General features: G+C 38.5%; 1 protein-coding gene across 3 annotated transcripts; it reads left to right on the top strand.

Annotated features, from left to right (window-relative positions):
* Positions 1-1619: 1619 nt before the first annotated feature.
* On the top strand, positions 1620-13937 carry atp6v0a1a (ATPase H+ transporting V0 subunit a1a). Of its 3 annotated transcripts, none has more exons than XM_042011749.1 (22): positions 1620-1774; positions 2899-3061; positions 3523-3601; positions 3799-3896; positions 3988-4116; positions 4982-5064; positions 5491-5617; positions 5694-5776; positions 5861-5954; positions 7249-7461; positions 7802-7952; positions 8230-8369; positions 8535-8698; positions 8920-9010; positions 9159-9277; positions 9385-9601; positions 9716-9823; positions 9940-10047; positions 10711-10767; positions 11245-11362; positions 11460-11631; positions 12993-13937. In XM_042011749.1, the coding sequence occupies exons 2-22, from the start codon at positions 2945-2947 to the stop codon at positions 13084-13086; spliced, it is 2562 nt and encodes an 853-aa protein (XP_041867683.1). In that variant the 5' UTR covers positions 1620-1774; positions 2899-2944; the 3' UTR covers positions 13087-13937. The 3 variants fall into 3 exon arrangements, with proteins under 3 accessions (XP_041867683.1, XP_041867692.1, XP_041867699.1); XM_042011758.1 differs by having other exon boundaries at positions 1621-1774; positions 10723-10767; XM_042011765.1 differs by lacking the exon at positions 10711-10767 and having other exon boundaries at positions 1622-1774.
* The last annotated feature ends 711 nt before the right edge of the window (positions 13938-14648 follow it).

Genomic DNA, 14648 nt, shown 5'->3' with positions numbered 1-14648 from the left:
TACACCCAGCCTCCACCCACTTACCAACTCCCCTGCAGTTGGGGCTCCACCCCATTCTGTCCTCAAGAACAGTCCAGAGTCTTCAGACCCTACTTCTGATGGTGAGATGAAGCCTTTAACTGACATGAAATGTAAGGGTCAGTAGTGGAAAGATAAATAAATAAATAAATAAATAAAAATTACTATGAAAAATCAAGACCATGAAACCATGACATTATTTACACTTTACACTGAACTATAAGTCTTATGTCCAGATGTCACTTTCTTATATTTTGTATTGAGACCATAATTATACCTGAATAGGTTTGTAGAGTAATCCTTAAAAATAGTAATTTATGCAAACTTAGATGAATGAATGAATGAATGAATGAATGAATGAATGAATGAATGAATGAATGAATGTTTGGTCCAGCACAGCAACTTAGAAGTAAACACTGTCATGCAAACTGCTGAAAAACTTAGGGTTATTTGTTAAAACATTGTGATTGCTTAGAAAATTATAGAATGTTCAATATTTTAAGGGGCTTTTAAATAATTTAGCACGGGGTCAAATGTTTGTTTGTGTCGTATTTTGAAAGTATTTACCAGAAGTTACGGTGTCGGTGACGTTTGCATTTACGGCTCTTGACAAACGTGCTCTTGCTGTTCCCCACTAAGACCACTAGAGGGTAGTAAATATTCCTGCTTGAGATCAAACGGGAAATCTCCAGTACACGGTTTCACGTCAATTCAGTCTCAGTTCAACTTAGATGTGTTTTAACAGCTAAAAAAAAAAAGAAAAAAAAAAAAAGTTTAGATTATGACAACACGTCATGCTGTCATCTGAAAATGAACTCAGAAATTGTCACCGTGTTTTACATAAGTCTTCTTGAGCTTATACACTTACCTCCATGGCATGCATTGTTATGTAAAGTCTGGGCAAATTCAGTAAATATGAGCAGCAAAACATTGTTGGTTTTGGTTTTGTTATGAAAAACTATAATTGTTATGAAATTTGATCTCATTAAAGTTACTGATAAAATTGGTCAACCATACATGACAGTTGCCATCTAGCTAATTATGCTAAACCATCAAAAACAAAAACTTCAGAGCAGTTTTAGCGCCCTCTGGTGGTTATAGAGGGCAGTGCCGTTAAAAGAGAATATGATGAAGGAAGGTATAATAGTATGGAATTACTAGTGATTTATACAGTCAAAATAAACTTCAAGACCCATGTTGATTTAGTTACTAATTTTCGTCACTGGAGGGTAATGTAGACTCATAACTTCAAAGCCTACTTGATATGAGCTGTTATTTTCTTCTCTCTGTCTGTCTGGCTCACTCTCTCTCCCTATCTCTCTTTCTACGTTCTTTTTGGGTGAAGCAATGATAATTCGCTGTCAAAAAAAAGATAAACGAATTACTTAAATATAATCATGGGCTAACGATTAAGAGCTGTGCTCCTCGTACATTTGTGCAGAAACCGTAACATTAAACGTCAGATATCAAAGGTATATCAACACTTCCGGTGCTCAACCACCGAGTAGCGCTGCTTAACCATAGGCAGCTTAACGATGCAACAGGTTCAGCCAGACGCTTCAAGCCAATAGCAATTCGCTGTTAGTGGTCACATGATCGTGGAATGTCAATCGATATGGTTACCAGAATACTTCCGCTTTGCGAGGTTCTCACTCAGCTGAGCAGACTCCCTCAAACAGAGAGCGCAACGGAACAGACAGTCGAGAGGGAAAGGAAGCGAGCACAGAAGAAGGGGGCTAGAATCCATACCTGAATTGTAAGGACACTAATAAGTCAGGCTTTAAGTTATTTAAATCATTTTCACTCGAGCATTAATGTTGTTAATGTAGAGTAAGTTAGCTGGATATTGCTCAACAGGTGTGCTAAATTGACGTTAGCCCCACTCAAAAAGTGCTAGCTAGCTTTAACTTCTCTAAGGTGGAGTTGCTAGTTAAATAGCAACGAGGTTTCAGGGAAAAGTGCGCATAAGCCTCGTTCAAATGTATTGTGTGGTTTTAAAATGACAAAGATACGTTTAAACGCAGGTAAAGTCGAACGCCACTGTGAGCTAACGTCATTTTATCAAATGCACACTTTATCTCTAGCTTAATGGCTAATTAATGCACCACTTCACTATTGCGTTAGCTAGTTGAATAGCTTTGATAGAATAATATGCAGGCAGCTGTAACGATGAGATGTCACTTTGGTGTCTCAAGTACTTTGGCTGTCTAGTCATGATCACCTGTGGCAGGTAAACTCTTATTAATCAGGGACGTCTTGAACTGGTAACAGCACCTGTTTTGTGGCCTAATTCACGCAATTAAAGGTGTGGTTCGGGTACTTTCAAAAGATTTCGTGGAGTATTACTGTTGTACGAAGCATTGATGGAGCTGCTGTGTTGAAGCTTACTCGAGCTGCAGGTCACATGCTACCTTGTAATCCTCAGATTAGCCCTGTGTGGTCGTTTCACAGTGGGAGGTTTGTGCTATTTGGCTGCAAGGTTTTCAGAAAATCCCAACATTTTTAGCTAAATTACTTCATGGAAACTACAGTCGACCACGTTGTGTGTTAACCTGTGGTCAATATGCAGCAAAAAAACCCTCATAACTGTAGTCTGTTAATTGTAATACTCCAGTAAAGATGAAACCCTTTAACCATAACCTTTTCTCTGCATTCCTTGACTGGTCATGAGATCAGTATGAAGTTTGGCTGATAAGTTTTTTCTTCTTCTTCTTTTTCATTTTGGTCACTGATTTCTCGCTCTGGTGTTAAACTAACACATAACTGTAATAGGCCTTCCTCATTAGTAATATTAGCACCAGGGTGGCATGCACAGAAAACTGATGAATATCTCAAACCCATTATCATTGCTCTTTTAAAAAATTTTTCTTAATTAATAAGGTTGTGGTTTACTTGAGGGTGCTGAGCACTCACATCCATCAACAAGATGGGAGAACTCTTCAGAAGTGAAGAAATGACGCTGGCTCAGCTCTTCCTCCAGTCCGAAGCTGCCTACTGTTCTGTCAGTGAACTTGGGGAGATTGGGATGGTGCAGTTTCGTGATGTAAGTCCTTTAAAAAAAACAAAAAAATCATCTCTCTCTCTCTCTCATATATACATATTTTAAACCATAACTTCTTTATCTATCACGTTTCCTCTTCTAAAAAGTATCTACATGTTAACAAACATAATTAGTTAGGATGATGAATATCAGCCACATCAGTAACACTGTTGAGACGGTGCATGCCTTCTGCATCATGTGCTCACAGCTGACCCTTCATTCCAGGCATGAGAAAGGATTTTCCTGACAAGTCCTAAGGCAATCTTTGTGCTGGGATACATGGTGGGCTTTAACAGAATAGTTTTGTTCATCAACTGTAGTCTTCCTCATGCAATCATATTGTACTCTGATGTCCTTCACCACTGTAAGAAATTATGAAGGAGAGGAAATGGAGAGAAAGAAAAGTAGTCCTTTTGAATGTAAATCATGTAAATCCATTTCTCAACTTTAATTCTTCTTTGCAGTTAAATCCTGACGTGAATGTGTTCCAGCGGAAATTTGTAAATGAAGTACGACGATGTGAGGAGATGGATCGTAAATTAAGTAAGTGTGTTTAGAAATTTGTGTCAGGATAACTGTCTGTCCTGTTATGGAGACACTGTGCTGTCATTTAGTATTTATAACTAAAATGATGCCATTTCTGTTTAATTCCCGTCCTCTAAATTATCACCACATTGAACTCCTTCTCCTTTTTAATCCATTGTGAAATGATTACATGCTCACCTGTTGTACTTTTACAGGATTTGTGGAAAAAGAAATTAAAAAAGCCAACATCCCTGTAGTTGATACAGGAGAGAACCCTGAAGTCCCTTTTCCAAGAGACATGATTGACCTGGAGGTGATTATTTCATCTTAGAGTAAAACAACGAAACTCTCCTGCTTCCTCCTTCTGATCCCTATTTTTATTTATGTTTTTTAAAACCCTACAGGCCACATTTGAGAAGCTTGAGAATGAACTGAAGGAAATAAACACAAACCAAGAGGCTCTAAAGAAGAACTTCCTGGAATTGACTGAGCTCAAGCACATTTTGCGTCGTACGCAGCAATTTTTTGATGAGGTCAGCATCTCTGTTCTTAAAGACCTTAGGAAACACTGTGCTCTGCTTTTTCATTTTAACATTGTGGTAGGCTGAAAAATGGGGCCTTTACTACATGGTTTCTTACTGTGGCTGTAACATGTAAAATCACTTTATAAAACTTCAACAAGAAATGGTAAATTTGTTTTTGTCCTTTTCAAATATAAATGGATATGTTGTGAGATTGAAACTTTAATTGTGAGTATAGTCACTGTATTAGCAAGAAAGAAAAACAGTTTTTCACTCTAAACTCAGACGTATAGAGTAGAATAGCTCTCTGCACCACGCTCTGGTAGAAACACAAAGGCACACTTTTTGCCGCTTGATTTGGCTAAAGGTGTTTTCACTCGTGATCTTTTATAGTTGCTCACATGACCGTGGCACATTTACACCAGCCATTAACATTAGTCAGAGTGCTTTGATTCCTGCTGTAATGCTCCACTTTGATTCACTGCACGATGTTCACAGATAGACTAACTCCTCGCCTGTCTACCTTTGTCCAGCATCAGCTCCACTTCACTGCCTTAACCAGCAAATCTAGGTTGTTCCTGAGTTTTAAATCATCTTTTACAGGTTGTTATGAGTTTTGATTGAGGTGAATCATTTAGCCAAATGGGTAACTGTTCAGCCATTAACTGAGGAAAAGGTGGTGTTTATGTTTGAAGCAAAGACTTTCTTTTTTTAAAAACATAATTTTCTTGTCCCAATCTTGGAATAAATGCAGAAAGAAGTCTGATAGAAGTCGTGAAACAACAGGTTTCATGAGTGGGTGCATTCTGTAATGCAGCTGCAGCAATGATTAAGTTTATGTTATGTAGTTTTAATGATTTGTTATCTTGTTGTGCAGATGGAGGATCCCACTTTACTTGAGGAGTCATCTACTCTCATGGATCCCAATGACCCCAACAGAGGGGCTCCACTCAGACTAGGGTGAGTCTGATTTGTAGAACTCAGGAATTAAAATGGATTAAGTCTTTTTTTTTTTTTTTTGTGGAGATTTCCATCCTGTGCACTTTGACCATCTGTGTCTGAAACTGGAGGGTTAAAGCTTCCCCTCCCACACAAACGCTCAGGCTATCCGGCTGAGTCAGACGGTGGAGGACATCCAAGGCGGAAATCCTTTCCAAATTAACAGACACTTTTGTAACTGGTGTCAGCTCCTCCTTACAATAGAATGAAATTATAGACGTGGAAAAACTTGGCAAACTTCTATAAACTTGTGAAAAGTGAACGTCTTAAACCTGTCTCATCTCACTGAAATAATGTGAAGCAGAGGTGATTCATATTTTGTTTAGCTGTTTGGTGAATAAATTTGAAGTTTCTTTTTAATTTATTTTTTGTTTCCTTCAATTATAGATTTGTGGCTGGAGTCATTGGCAGGGAGCGTATTCCCACATTTGAGAGGATGTTGTGGAGAGTTTGCAGAGGAAACGTGTTCCTGCGGCAGGCTGATATTGAAGATCCTCTAGAGGACCCAACAACAGTTAGTCCTGTTTCTAATCTTCAGTTATGCTCAATAGTCTCTAGTCTCACTTTCTAACTGAACAATGCTTTCTTAGGGCGACCAGGTCCACAAGTCTGTCTTCATCATATTTTTCCAAGGAGATCAGCTGAAGAACAGAGTTAAGAAAATCTGTGAGGGGTAAGTCACTCAAAAACATCCGTACAAAGCTTAAAGTTTTTTTGACCAACAAGTATTCATCTGCACTTATTTATCTATCTTCAGGTTCAGGGCAACATTGTACCCCTGTCCAGAAACCCCCCAGGAGAGGAAAGAGATGCTGGCAGGAGTGAATGCTCGCATTGATGACCTGCAGATGGTAAATAAGCATTCAGAGAAATTCCTCTGTAGACTTGAATTTCTTAACGATAACATGCAAAGGAAAAAGTGTTTTTTCTTCTTTTTTTTATTTGCTCCATCAGCATTTTTTTAAAACCTGGAAACAACTATCATGAAGAAATTTCAGGAGAAAGAAGTTTCCTTTTTTACAGTTCAGATTCCAGACAAGCCTCTAATCCAGTAAACTATGTGTTAAATAAACTGCCCGGTCCTTGTTATTTCATTGCATTTAGTTAGTTGCACAGAACGATGTCCTCCATCAGTCTCTCCCCTACAACCATAATCTTTTATTTAGTATTCTCTCCAGTAATTTATCTACTCCAAGATAAAGAAACCCAAAGGAAATTTTCCTTAATCTTTTTGCTCATAAGGCTTATCGTAGATTATGTGATTCTCCGTGTGGAAGTTTTACCTCATGTTTCATAGACCCTCATTTCATAAAGCCTAGGCTGCAGCTCACATACTTCTTCATTTTGTCTGTCAGATGTTTCAGTTCTTTTACAGCATCATGTGGTCAGATATTGTGAGATTATTAACAATCAAAACCACAAAAACGACAGCCATAAGATGCAATGATTGATACTTAACATGCATGTTCTTAGAAATATCAGTCAATACCTTTTTGATGATCTACATGCTGTTAAAAGAGGGTGTTGGTGTTTGTGGATGCAGTGTCTGCCTGGTACTTGGGCATGTGAGTTGAATGATAGAATGGCATGTATGTGGAAGATTGTAAAACAGTTTAAACTGCAGTCAGCATTGTTTGGACAATGCCTCAACAGCAGATGGGACTGGGCAGACAGCACATGGCTTAATGTCCTGCTATTTAATGATCATGGGATATAACTTTAATTGCCACTCCTGTATTCCTTATGAAAACTTCCAATGCGTTAGACGGCCTGCTATTCTTAAATTCACTTGCTATGTGGTCTATGAATGTCGGGGAATATGAGTCATATCGGCTGTGTTACTTTAGGTTTCAGTTGTCCGGTCTTATTGTTTATGATACACATAAATAAAATAAAAAGTTTATTCTCTTACTTTTTGTTAGCTCTTCTCGCAATGATTTGATACAGATGGAAATGCCTAATGCAATAATGTTAATATAGAAAGTCTTAAGAGCTTCTTTTTATGGTGTCTGAGCCTAGAAAAGGCAGCTGTAGCATCTGGTTAGACATCAAGGGGATTTAACCGATAATGACTCATTATTTAGAATTGAATAAAACATATTTAACTTTAAACATCATCACCTCAATATCTGTCTGCTCCCCAAGGTATTAAACCAGACTGAGGATCATAGGCAGAGGGTCCTGCAGGCTGCAGCCAAGACGGTCAGAGTGTGGTTCATCAAGGTGAGGAAGATGAAGGCCATCTACCACACACTCAACCTCTGCAACATAGATGTGACCCAGAAGTGTCTGATTGCTGAGGTGTGGTGCCCTGTCGCCGACTTGGACTCTATTCAGTTTGCACTGCGAAGGGGGACGGTGAGTTAGAGAAAACCTTGACCTGTATGACACTGCCTTTATTGTGCATCACTTGAAACATGAGGCCGTGTTGTTCTGTCTGATGTCAACATTAGAAATTTAGAAAGTAGCTTATTGTTTCTGTAAAGTTCCTGTCCAGCATTCTCAAAAGTTTCTCCAACCTGTAAATGTTTGTAGAGTTTTATAATATTTCAAGAATATCTCAGAGTAGGTACTGATTATTGCTCTATTTGTTCTACTTTGGATTTCAAAATCTATTTTCATGCTGGCTTTTAGCTTATGCATTAGACTGATATTTATTACAGCCTTGTTTTTCATGATATTGTTTTGTTCATTTTAGGAGAAGAGCGGCTCCACTGTGCCTTCCATCCTCAACAGAATGCAGACCAAACAGACCCCACCTACATACAATAAGACAAACAAGTTCACTTCAGGCTTCCAAAACATTGTGGATGCTTATGGAATTAGCAGCTATCGTGAGATGAACCCAGGTTGGTGCATATCACACCTTTTTTTTTTTTTCTTTCTTTAACCTCCTGACCTCTGTCTGTCATTACCTTATTTATCAATGTAGGCATTGATGCTTAAACTGGGAGTGGTTTTGTTTCAAGTGTGTACCCAGCTGGCTGTGGTAGGAATTAATCACTGAAAGGCCTTTTCCCTCAGCTGCCTCATCAGTCATAATCACTTTGTTATGAAATTTGTGTTGACATGTTTCACGTACCACACCACCCTCCCTTCACATGATGCCTGCCTCCTTGTCTCCAGCACCATACACCATCATCACCTTCCCCTTCCTATTTGCTGTCATGTTTGGTGACCTGGGCCATGGGACACTTATGACCTGTGCTGCTCTGTACCTTGTGTTGAGAGAGAGCAGGCTGATGGCCCAGAAAAATGATAATGAGGTATGGATCCCGTCATGGCCATCCCATTGCAGATGATACATTGAACCCCAAAGTCACAGCAGACCCTGTTGATTTTACTTAGCTCAGCTATGTGTAAATTAGCTTAGAGATGTATGTTGACATGTTCTCTTGAGTTTTATTACCTACTTCTTATGGTTGTGGCAGATATTCAACATGGTGTTTGCTGGGCGCTATATTATCCTGCTGATGGGAATCTTCTCAATGTACACCGGCATCATTTACAACGACTGCTTTTCAAAGTCCCTAAATGTCTTTGGTTCTGGATGGAGTGTTAGACCCATGTTTGGTGAAAGAGGAGCCAACTGGTCGTAAGTTTTACACTGCATCTTCATAATTCATACTTGTATTTTAACTTAATGTTTAGTTTACATGAATCACGGGCACAGCTGGTGGTGATGATGTCACTGTTCTGTGCACCTCTGTACACAAGGAGAGGGGGGCATAAAAAAAGCTGATTCAGTGACTTCTGTGTGGGTGTGCTGTGATTGAAGTTACAACCCAGATCTTACCAGTTTTTATCTTCCTTCAGGTTTGACACACTTACTAGCAACACAGCCTTGCAGTTGGACCCAGCCATAGATGGAGTATTCAATGGGCCATACCCCATCGGCATCGATCCAGTAATTCATAATTCTGTTCATTTCAGATGCTTAGCTGTTGCTTGTGTACTTTAAAGTTCCATCTTTGCTGATAATTATGTGTGAAATGTAATGCTGCAAATACTTTTCCCCACTGAAATCTATGTTTTTTTTTGTTTTTTTTCCCCAGATATGGAGTATATCAATTAACAAGCTGACGTTCTTGAACTCCTTCAAGATGAAGATGTCTGTTATCCTGGGAGTCATCCACATGCTCTTTGGAGTCACTCTTAGTCTGTTCAATCACCTGTGAGATTTCCATCCCTTTATTTGCAGTTTTTTCTTTTCATTTGTTCCTGTTCATGCAGCATATTATTACAAATAATGACCAAATCAATGTTTGTGGTTCCCTGCAGGTATTTCAATAAGCCAATGAATATCTACTTGGGATTCATCCCAGAGATAGTCTTCATGTCCAGTCTTTTTGGCTACCTTGCCATTCTGATCTTCTATAAGTGGATCTCTTATGATGCGCGCACCTCCAGGGAAGCTCCCAGTCTCCTCATTGCCTTCATTAACATGTTCCTCTTCAACTACAATGACCCCACTAACAAGCCTCTATACAGAGGGCAGGTCAGATATACTTATCTATTTATTAGAGATGTATTTTTGTCTTAAAATAAACACAACAAGCTAACAAACTCATTTATTCTTCCTATTATTTCTTTCTCATCTCTGTCTTTGCAGATGGGCCTACAATCATTTTTGGTGGTAATTGCCTTGGCATGTGTCCCCTGTATGTTAATAGTAAAAACTTTGGTTCTGCGGAGACAGCATTTGTGGCGGAAACATATGGTAAGATGATGCAGCTATACACTAAGAAACTTCCACTCTGGACACTCCATTTCTAAATAAAGTAAATGATCTTTTACCTCCTTAATTATATTATCTTTTCCCATCCTGTGAAACAGGGCACGCAAAACTTTGGGGGAATCAGGGTGGGCAATGGTCCCACTGAGGATGAGGCTGAAATCATCCAGCATGACCAGCTCTCACAGCAGTTTGAGGAGGAACCTGAGGTAAAATAAACATGTTCTCATCACCAACACTGACATCAGATTTGTAGTAGATGTTAAGTTGCTGCTAATTGCTTACAAAGGAGAAGTAACAACAGACAGCATATTGCTGAGAGAGCTGGGAGGGAAAAGCATGCTATAGGATCTTCTGACGTCTCTGAATAATTCAGCCACCTGTCCGCAAAGGAAACAGAAACTCGTGTTTCCATTTCCACTGTGCCAGAGCAACACATCAATTATGGATAAGTGTCTCGTCTGGCAAAAATGTTTCACCATCTTTAAATTGTCTTTATGTTTTTGAGGAATAAATCTAATGAAATGCAATTTGCCTTGTGTGTGTAGAAGTTTGCTCTTTTAACTATAAACTTGTGTACATTTATTTGTAAATTCAAGTATAACTTGGGCATCCTGCTTTGTAACAGATGCTGACTTTTGTACATGGACTTTATTATTAAACTAAAATAGTTATCTGTTTTAAATAATTTGATTTTAGAAAATGAAATGATTTTTTTTTTTTTTGAACAGACAACTGCCGCCATCACTGTATTTGTGGGAATAATGTTGGTATTCTCTAACCAGTCCTGTTTCTGTGTATATAAGTAACTGGTTTCTTGTTACTTTCCTGTTTTTTTTTTAACTGATATTTGTCTGTATTTGCGCATGTTGTCGATAACCAAGCGTTGCCTTTTGTCACCTGCTTTCAAGGCGCGTGAGGAGGAAGAGGTAGGACAGGAGCTCATGCCGCACCTCCACCCTGCAAACTATCCCTGCATGTTTAGCAGTCCTGTCTTTTGCTGCCCCTCCCTTTGTTTTCAACCACTCCTGCTGCTCTTAGCTGTGTCTGTGTGTGGGTATGTTTGCAGCAGTAAGGTCGGTGTGTGGTCGGTGTGTTCCAGGTGTTTCTTATTGACAAAGGGTTCCAGGCAGCGGGTGTCAGTAATTCAATGCTTCACTATGGTCTCAGTGATGTGCATGAAGCATCAGCAGAGCAGCTGTCTGGGTTCACAGGGTCTAAGATGACAATGCTTCTTGTAATTTGTGGGCTTGACGATCTACAATGGCTAATGACTTTCCTGTCAATTACTTCAACAATAATGCACACACAGAATACCGGAGTCCTCCTTTGTGGACCCCAGGACCTTTTGTAGAAATGTTGTCATTTAGAGTATCATGTTAACATGCAGTTACGTTTACCCACAGTTTAACTTTGCGGATGTGGCAGTGCATCAGGCCATTCACACCATAGAGTACTGCCTGGGTTGTATCTCCAACACCGCTTCCTATCTGAGGCTGTGGGCCCTCAGTTTGGCTCATGCACGTAAGACACATTTTTAAGCTAAATTTGGTTTCGATAAGCATTCACAAGTTTGTCCCAGCAGTAAAATGAGTGTTTGCTTTCTTGGTGTCATTCACAGAGCTGTCAGAGGTGCTGTGGTCCATGGTCATGCGCATTGGCCTTTCTTCTAAAAGCCTCGGAGGCTTTGTCCTTCTGGCCATTGTCTTTTACTTCTTTGCTGTCCTCACAGTTGCCATTCTTCTTATTATGGAAGGTCTGTCAGCCTTCTTGCATGCACTGCGACTGCACTGGTAAGTTTAGTATAGTATTTGTATTTATATATTAATTATACAAGTAAAAAAAGAGCTTTAAAGTCTTTAATTTCCAAGGTCATTGTTGATTGATATTTTAGACTTAAGAGAATTTTACCATCACCAAATGATTATAAGCAACACTAAATGCAGAGCCACACCTCCACCTGCTGGAGGCATTTTACATTTCAATGTTTCTGAGCCAACTACTTTACAGACACAAAATGTGAGGGTATCCGATCATTTAAGCAAATTTCACTAAACCTGTTGACAATAGAAAAGAAAATTGGATAGATTTAGCACATCAGTATATGTCACTCCGCTGTGCTGCACTTTATTGTAAATGTAACATGGCTAACTGTTGAAGAAGTTAAAGAACAGTAAATGTGAATAGTTTGGTTTATAACTGACATGATGGCGTCTTCAGTAAAATAAGCACTAATAATGTGGCTCAACATTGCATCGCTATAGTGCCCATTGGGGCCATTAGACCAGTATTTAGAGTTGGTAATATTGCGTACCAGCAAGTTATCATCTGGTCATGGCTTCTAGTAACTCATTCTTTCCTGGCCTGTGGCCTGGAATATGTCTGACACTTGTCAGTGTTGTTTTCTCCATTTGTATTTCATCTGCAGGGGGCACAACATTTTCTAAATCTTTAGCATGGTATGCATGACTCTTAGCTGTCTCCTCATATGTCTTTGGCTTGCTCTGCTGAATGTCGTCCTGCTTTCAAAATTGCAGAGCATGCTCATTTTGAAGCTAGTGATATTATTTCATACCTGAATAATATGAGAACTCTGGGTAAGTGGCCTTCACACAGCATCAGTCGTAGTTTTAAACAGAGAAATTAAAATAATCCACAATTCTCTTCTTTAAATGAATAAATAAATAACGACCATTGGAGTACTGTTCATTGACAAAGAATTTGTTCTCAGTAGTGAAAAGACTTGTATGCTTCATTAGTGAGATGATGCCCTGGAGAGCCGAGTCATCAGACAGGATTATACTGTACCCCTGTGTGTTCCCTAATATTTAATTAACGTGATTATGCCTGCCTTCTCTACTTTCCTACATGAGGCAGGGTTTATAATGACAGGTTTTCATGACTCTTCACATAATGGATCATCCAGCCGTCACTTAACATTTTAAAAATAGATCCTGATCATTTTCCTGAAGGGAACAGGCTTAGATGTCTGGCCGTGGGACCAGACCCAGGATGTAGAGTGGGTGTATACTGGAATGAAGAGCAAAGGTCATTGGCTACAACTACTAACAGTTGTCATAGTTTGCCTGGCAAGGTTGATGTCCGAAGTGTTTTCTGGTTGAAAGTTCTTGATTGTCTCAATTTTTTTCCACAGGGTGGAGTTCCAAAACAAGTTTTATGCAGGCCAGGGCTTCAAGTTCCTCCCCTTTACCTTCGAAAGCATCCTGGAGGGAAGATTTGAGGAATGAAATGTGCTTCATCTTTTGAGAATCTGTTTAGTGTTGTAGAGTGATGTTTTTTCTGTCTTTTTGGAGTGATTAAGTTTCCACCTATTGCCATGTCTCCATGTATAATATCAGGATCAGTCACTGCAATATTAACATTCAGTCATTCCTGGAAATAGCCTTGATCATAATCTGTTGTTTTGTCCTAGAGAAGTTTTTTTATCTGTTTTATTTAGTTTATTATTTATGCAATCTTTTTTTCTTTATACAACCTTTTTTTCTTTGTGAATGTTGCACAACACATAATTATAAAGCAGAACTTAACTATGCAAATTTCTTGGCTGATGTTGACGAATTTAAAAAGTCACAAGTGGTTTTCCCCTTAGTTTCTTGTGCGTGTTCTACATAGTTGGATGTTTGCTGCTCTTGCCACTTAATTGTCGTCGTTTAGCAGTAGTCAGCGTCTTGCACAGTGCAGTTGATCTCTTTAGTAAATAAAGCATAAACCCAGACTTTGCATGTTGCATACTCACCATTTATAAAGCTCCAAAGGGAATGTGGCTTAATTTACCCATATCTTTGAAAACAGACTGTATGGTTATGTGTTGTGCTCTAGAATTTGCCACACCTGTTGTTTGTTTTTGATTTTCTGTTGATCTACAGAAAAGAAAAAATAAGGGGAATCTTTAAGTGGGCAATTTGTGAATGAATTGTAGCAATCCAGCAAACTTGAAAACATGATTTTTCTTCAGGTCTGATTCCATCACACACAGAAGAGGGTAACAGTTTACAACAGACATGTTCAGCTTGTCTTTCAGAAAAGGTTGACCACACTCATTATACATGCATCTCTGATAATAAAATGTAATAAGCTGGTTTAAGTTGTTTTTTTTCTTATGCACTTTCTGCCATAAAGATAAAGAAAAGGTTAAAAAGATGCGCTTTCAGTAGAGTATTTCAAGTGAAAATAAACTATCAAAGCAAATTGACAGAATAACTTTGGCTGTAAAGCAGAAAAACTTGATTTGTAGAAAACGTTTTTGGATTTGAAAGTTATTTGATTTATAGAAGGTTGTCATTTAAAAAGGAGATAAAATAATATGGTCGCAACAAAATTAGGAAAGAGTGTGTGTTTTTTATAAACTTAAATGTCTTTCCTGCAGCAGATTTTTTTTTTTCTTGAGTGCAAGTTCATTGGCATGTAAAATTATTTAACATACTGCATAATTATTTATAAGCCAATCATTTATTCTGTAGGCCAAATCTTAATATATCTTGATTATTCAGGTGTGGTTTAAGTTGACGAAGTATACAAGTATTTATTGTTTTTGGTGGGGTGGGGGGTATGTAGTTAAAAGTCATATCCACTAAGAAAACAACTAAGCAAGTTAGTTAAATTAATATCTCTAGTAAGATCGGCTACAAGTAACTTGTAGTTAGATAATCAATCCTCATGGTGGTGCTCTTGTTGTGTTGCATGAGGAGTGAGAATCATGTTTCTTTTCTGTGTTGGAAGTTTTAAATAAAAAATATTCTTGTCTTTCAAATATTATTTAGATTGGCTGCATTACTTTTTGAACTTGTAA

The sequence above is a fragment of the Melanotaenia boesemani genome, chromosome 2, assembly GCF_017639745.1.
Source record: "Melanotaenia boesemani isolate fMelBoe1 chromosome 2, fMelBoe1.pri, whole genome shotgun sequence".
In the NCBI taxonomy this organism is placed as follows: domain Eukaryota; kingdom Metazoa; phylum Chordata; class Actinopteri; order Atheriniformes; family Melanotaeniidae; genus Melanotaenia; species Melanotaenia boesemani.
Note: the sequence above shows the minus strand (reverse complement) of the source record. Positions and strands in the feature narration are given on the sequence as shown.

Coding starts and splice junctions, on each gene's coding strand:
- atp6v0a1a (XM_042011749.1), top strand. CDS start 2,945: ATGGGAGAACTCTTCAGAAGTGAAGAAATGACGCTGGCTCAGCTCTTC. Junction 8,370..8,534: donor CCCAGAAAAATGATAATGAG/GTATGGATCCCG, acceptor TGGTTGTGGCAG/ATATTCAACATGGTGTTTGC. Junction 10,768..11,244: donor AGGCGCGTGAGGAGGAAGAG/GTAGGACAGGAG, acceptor GTTTACCCACAG/TTTAACTTTGCGGATGTGGC.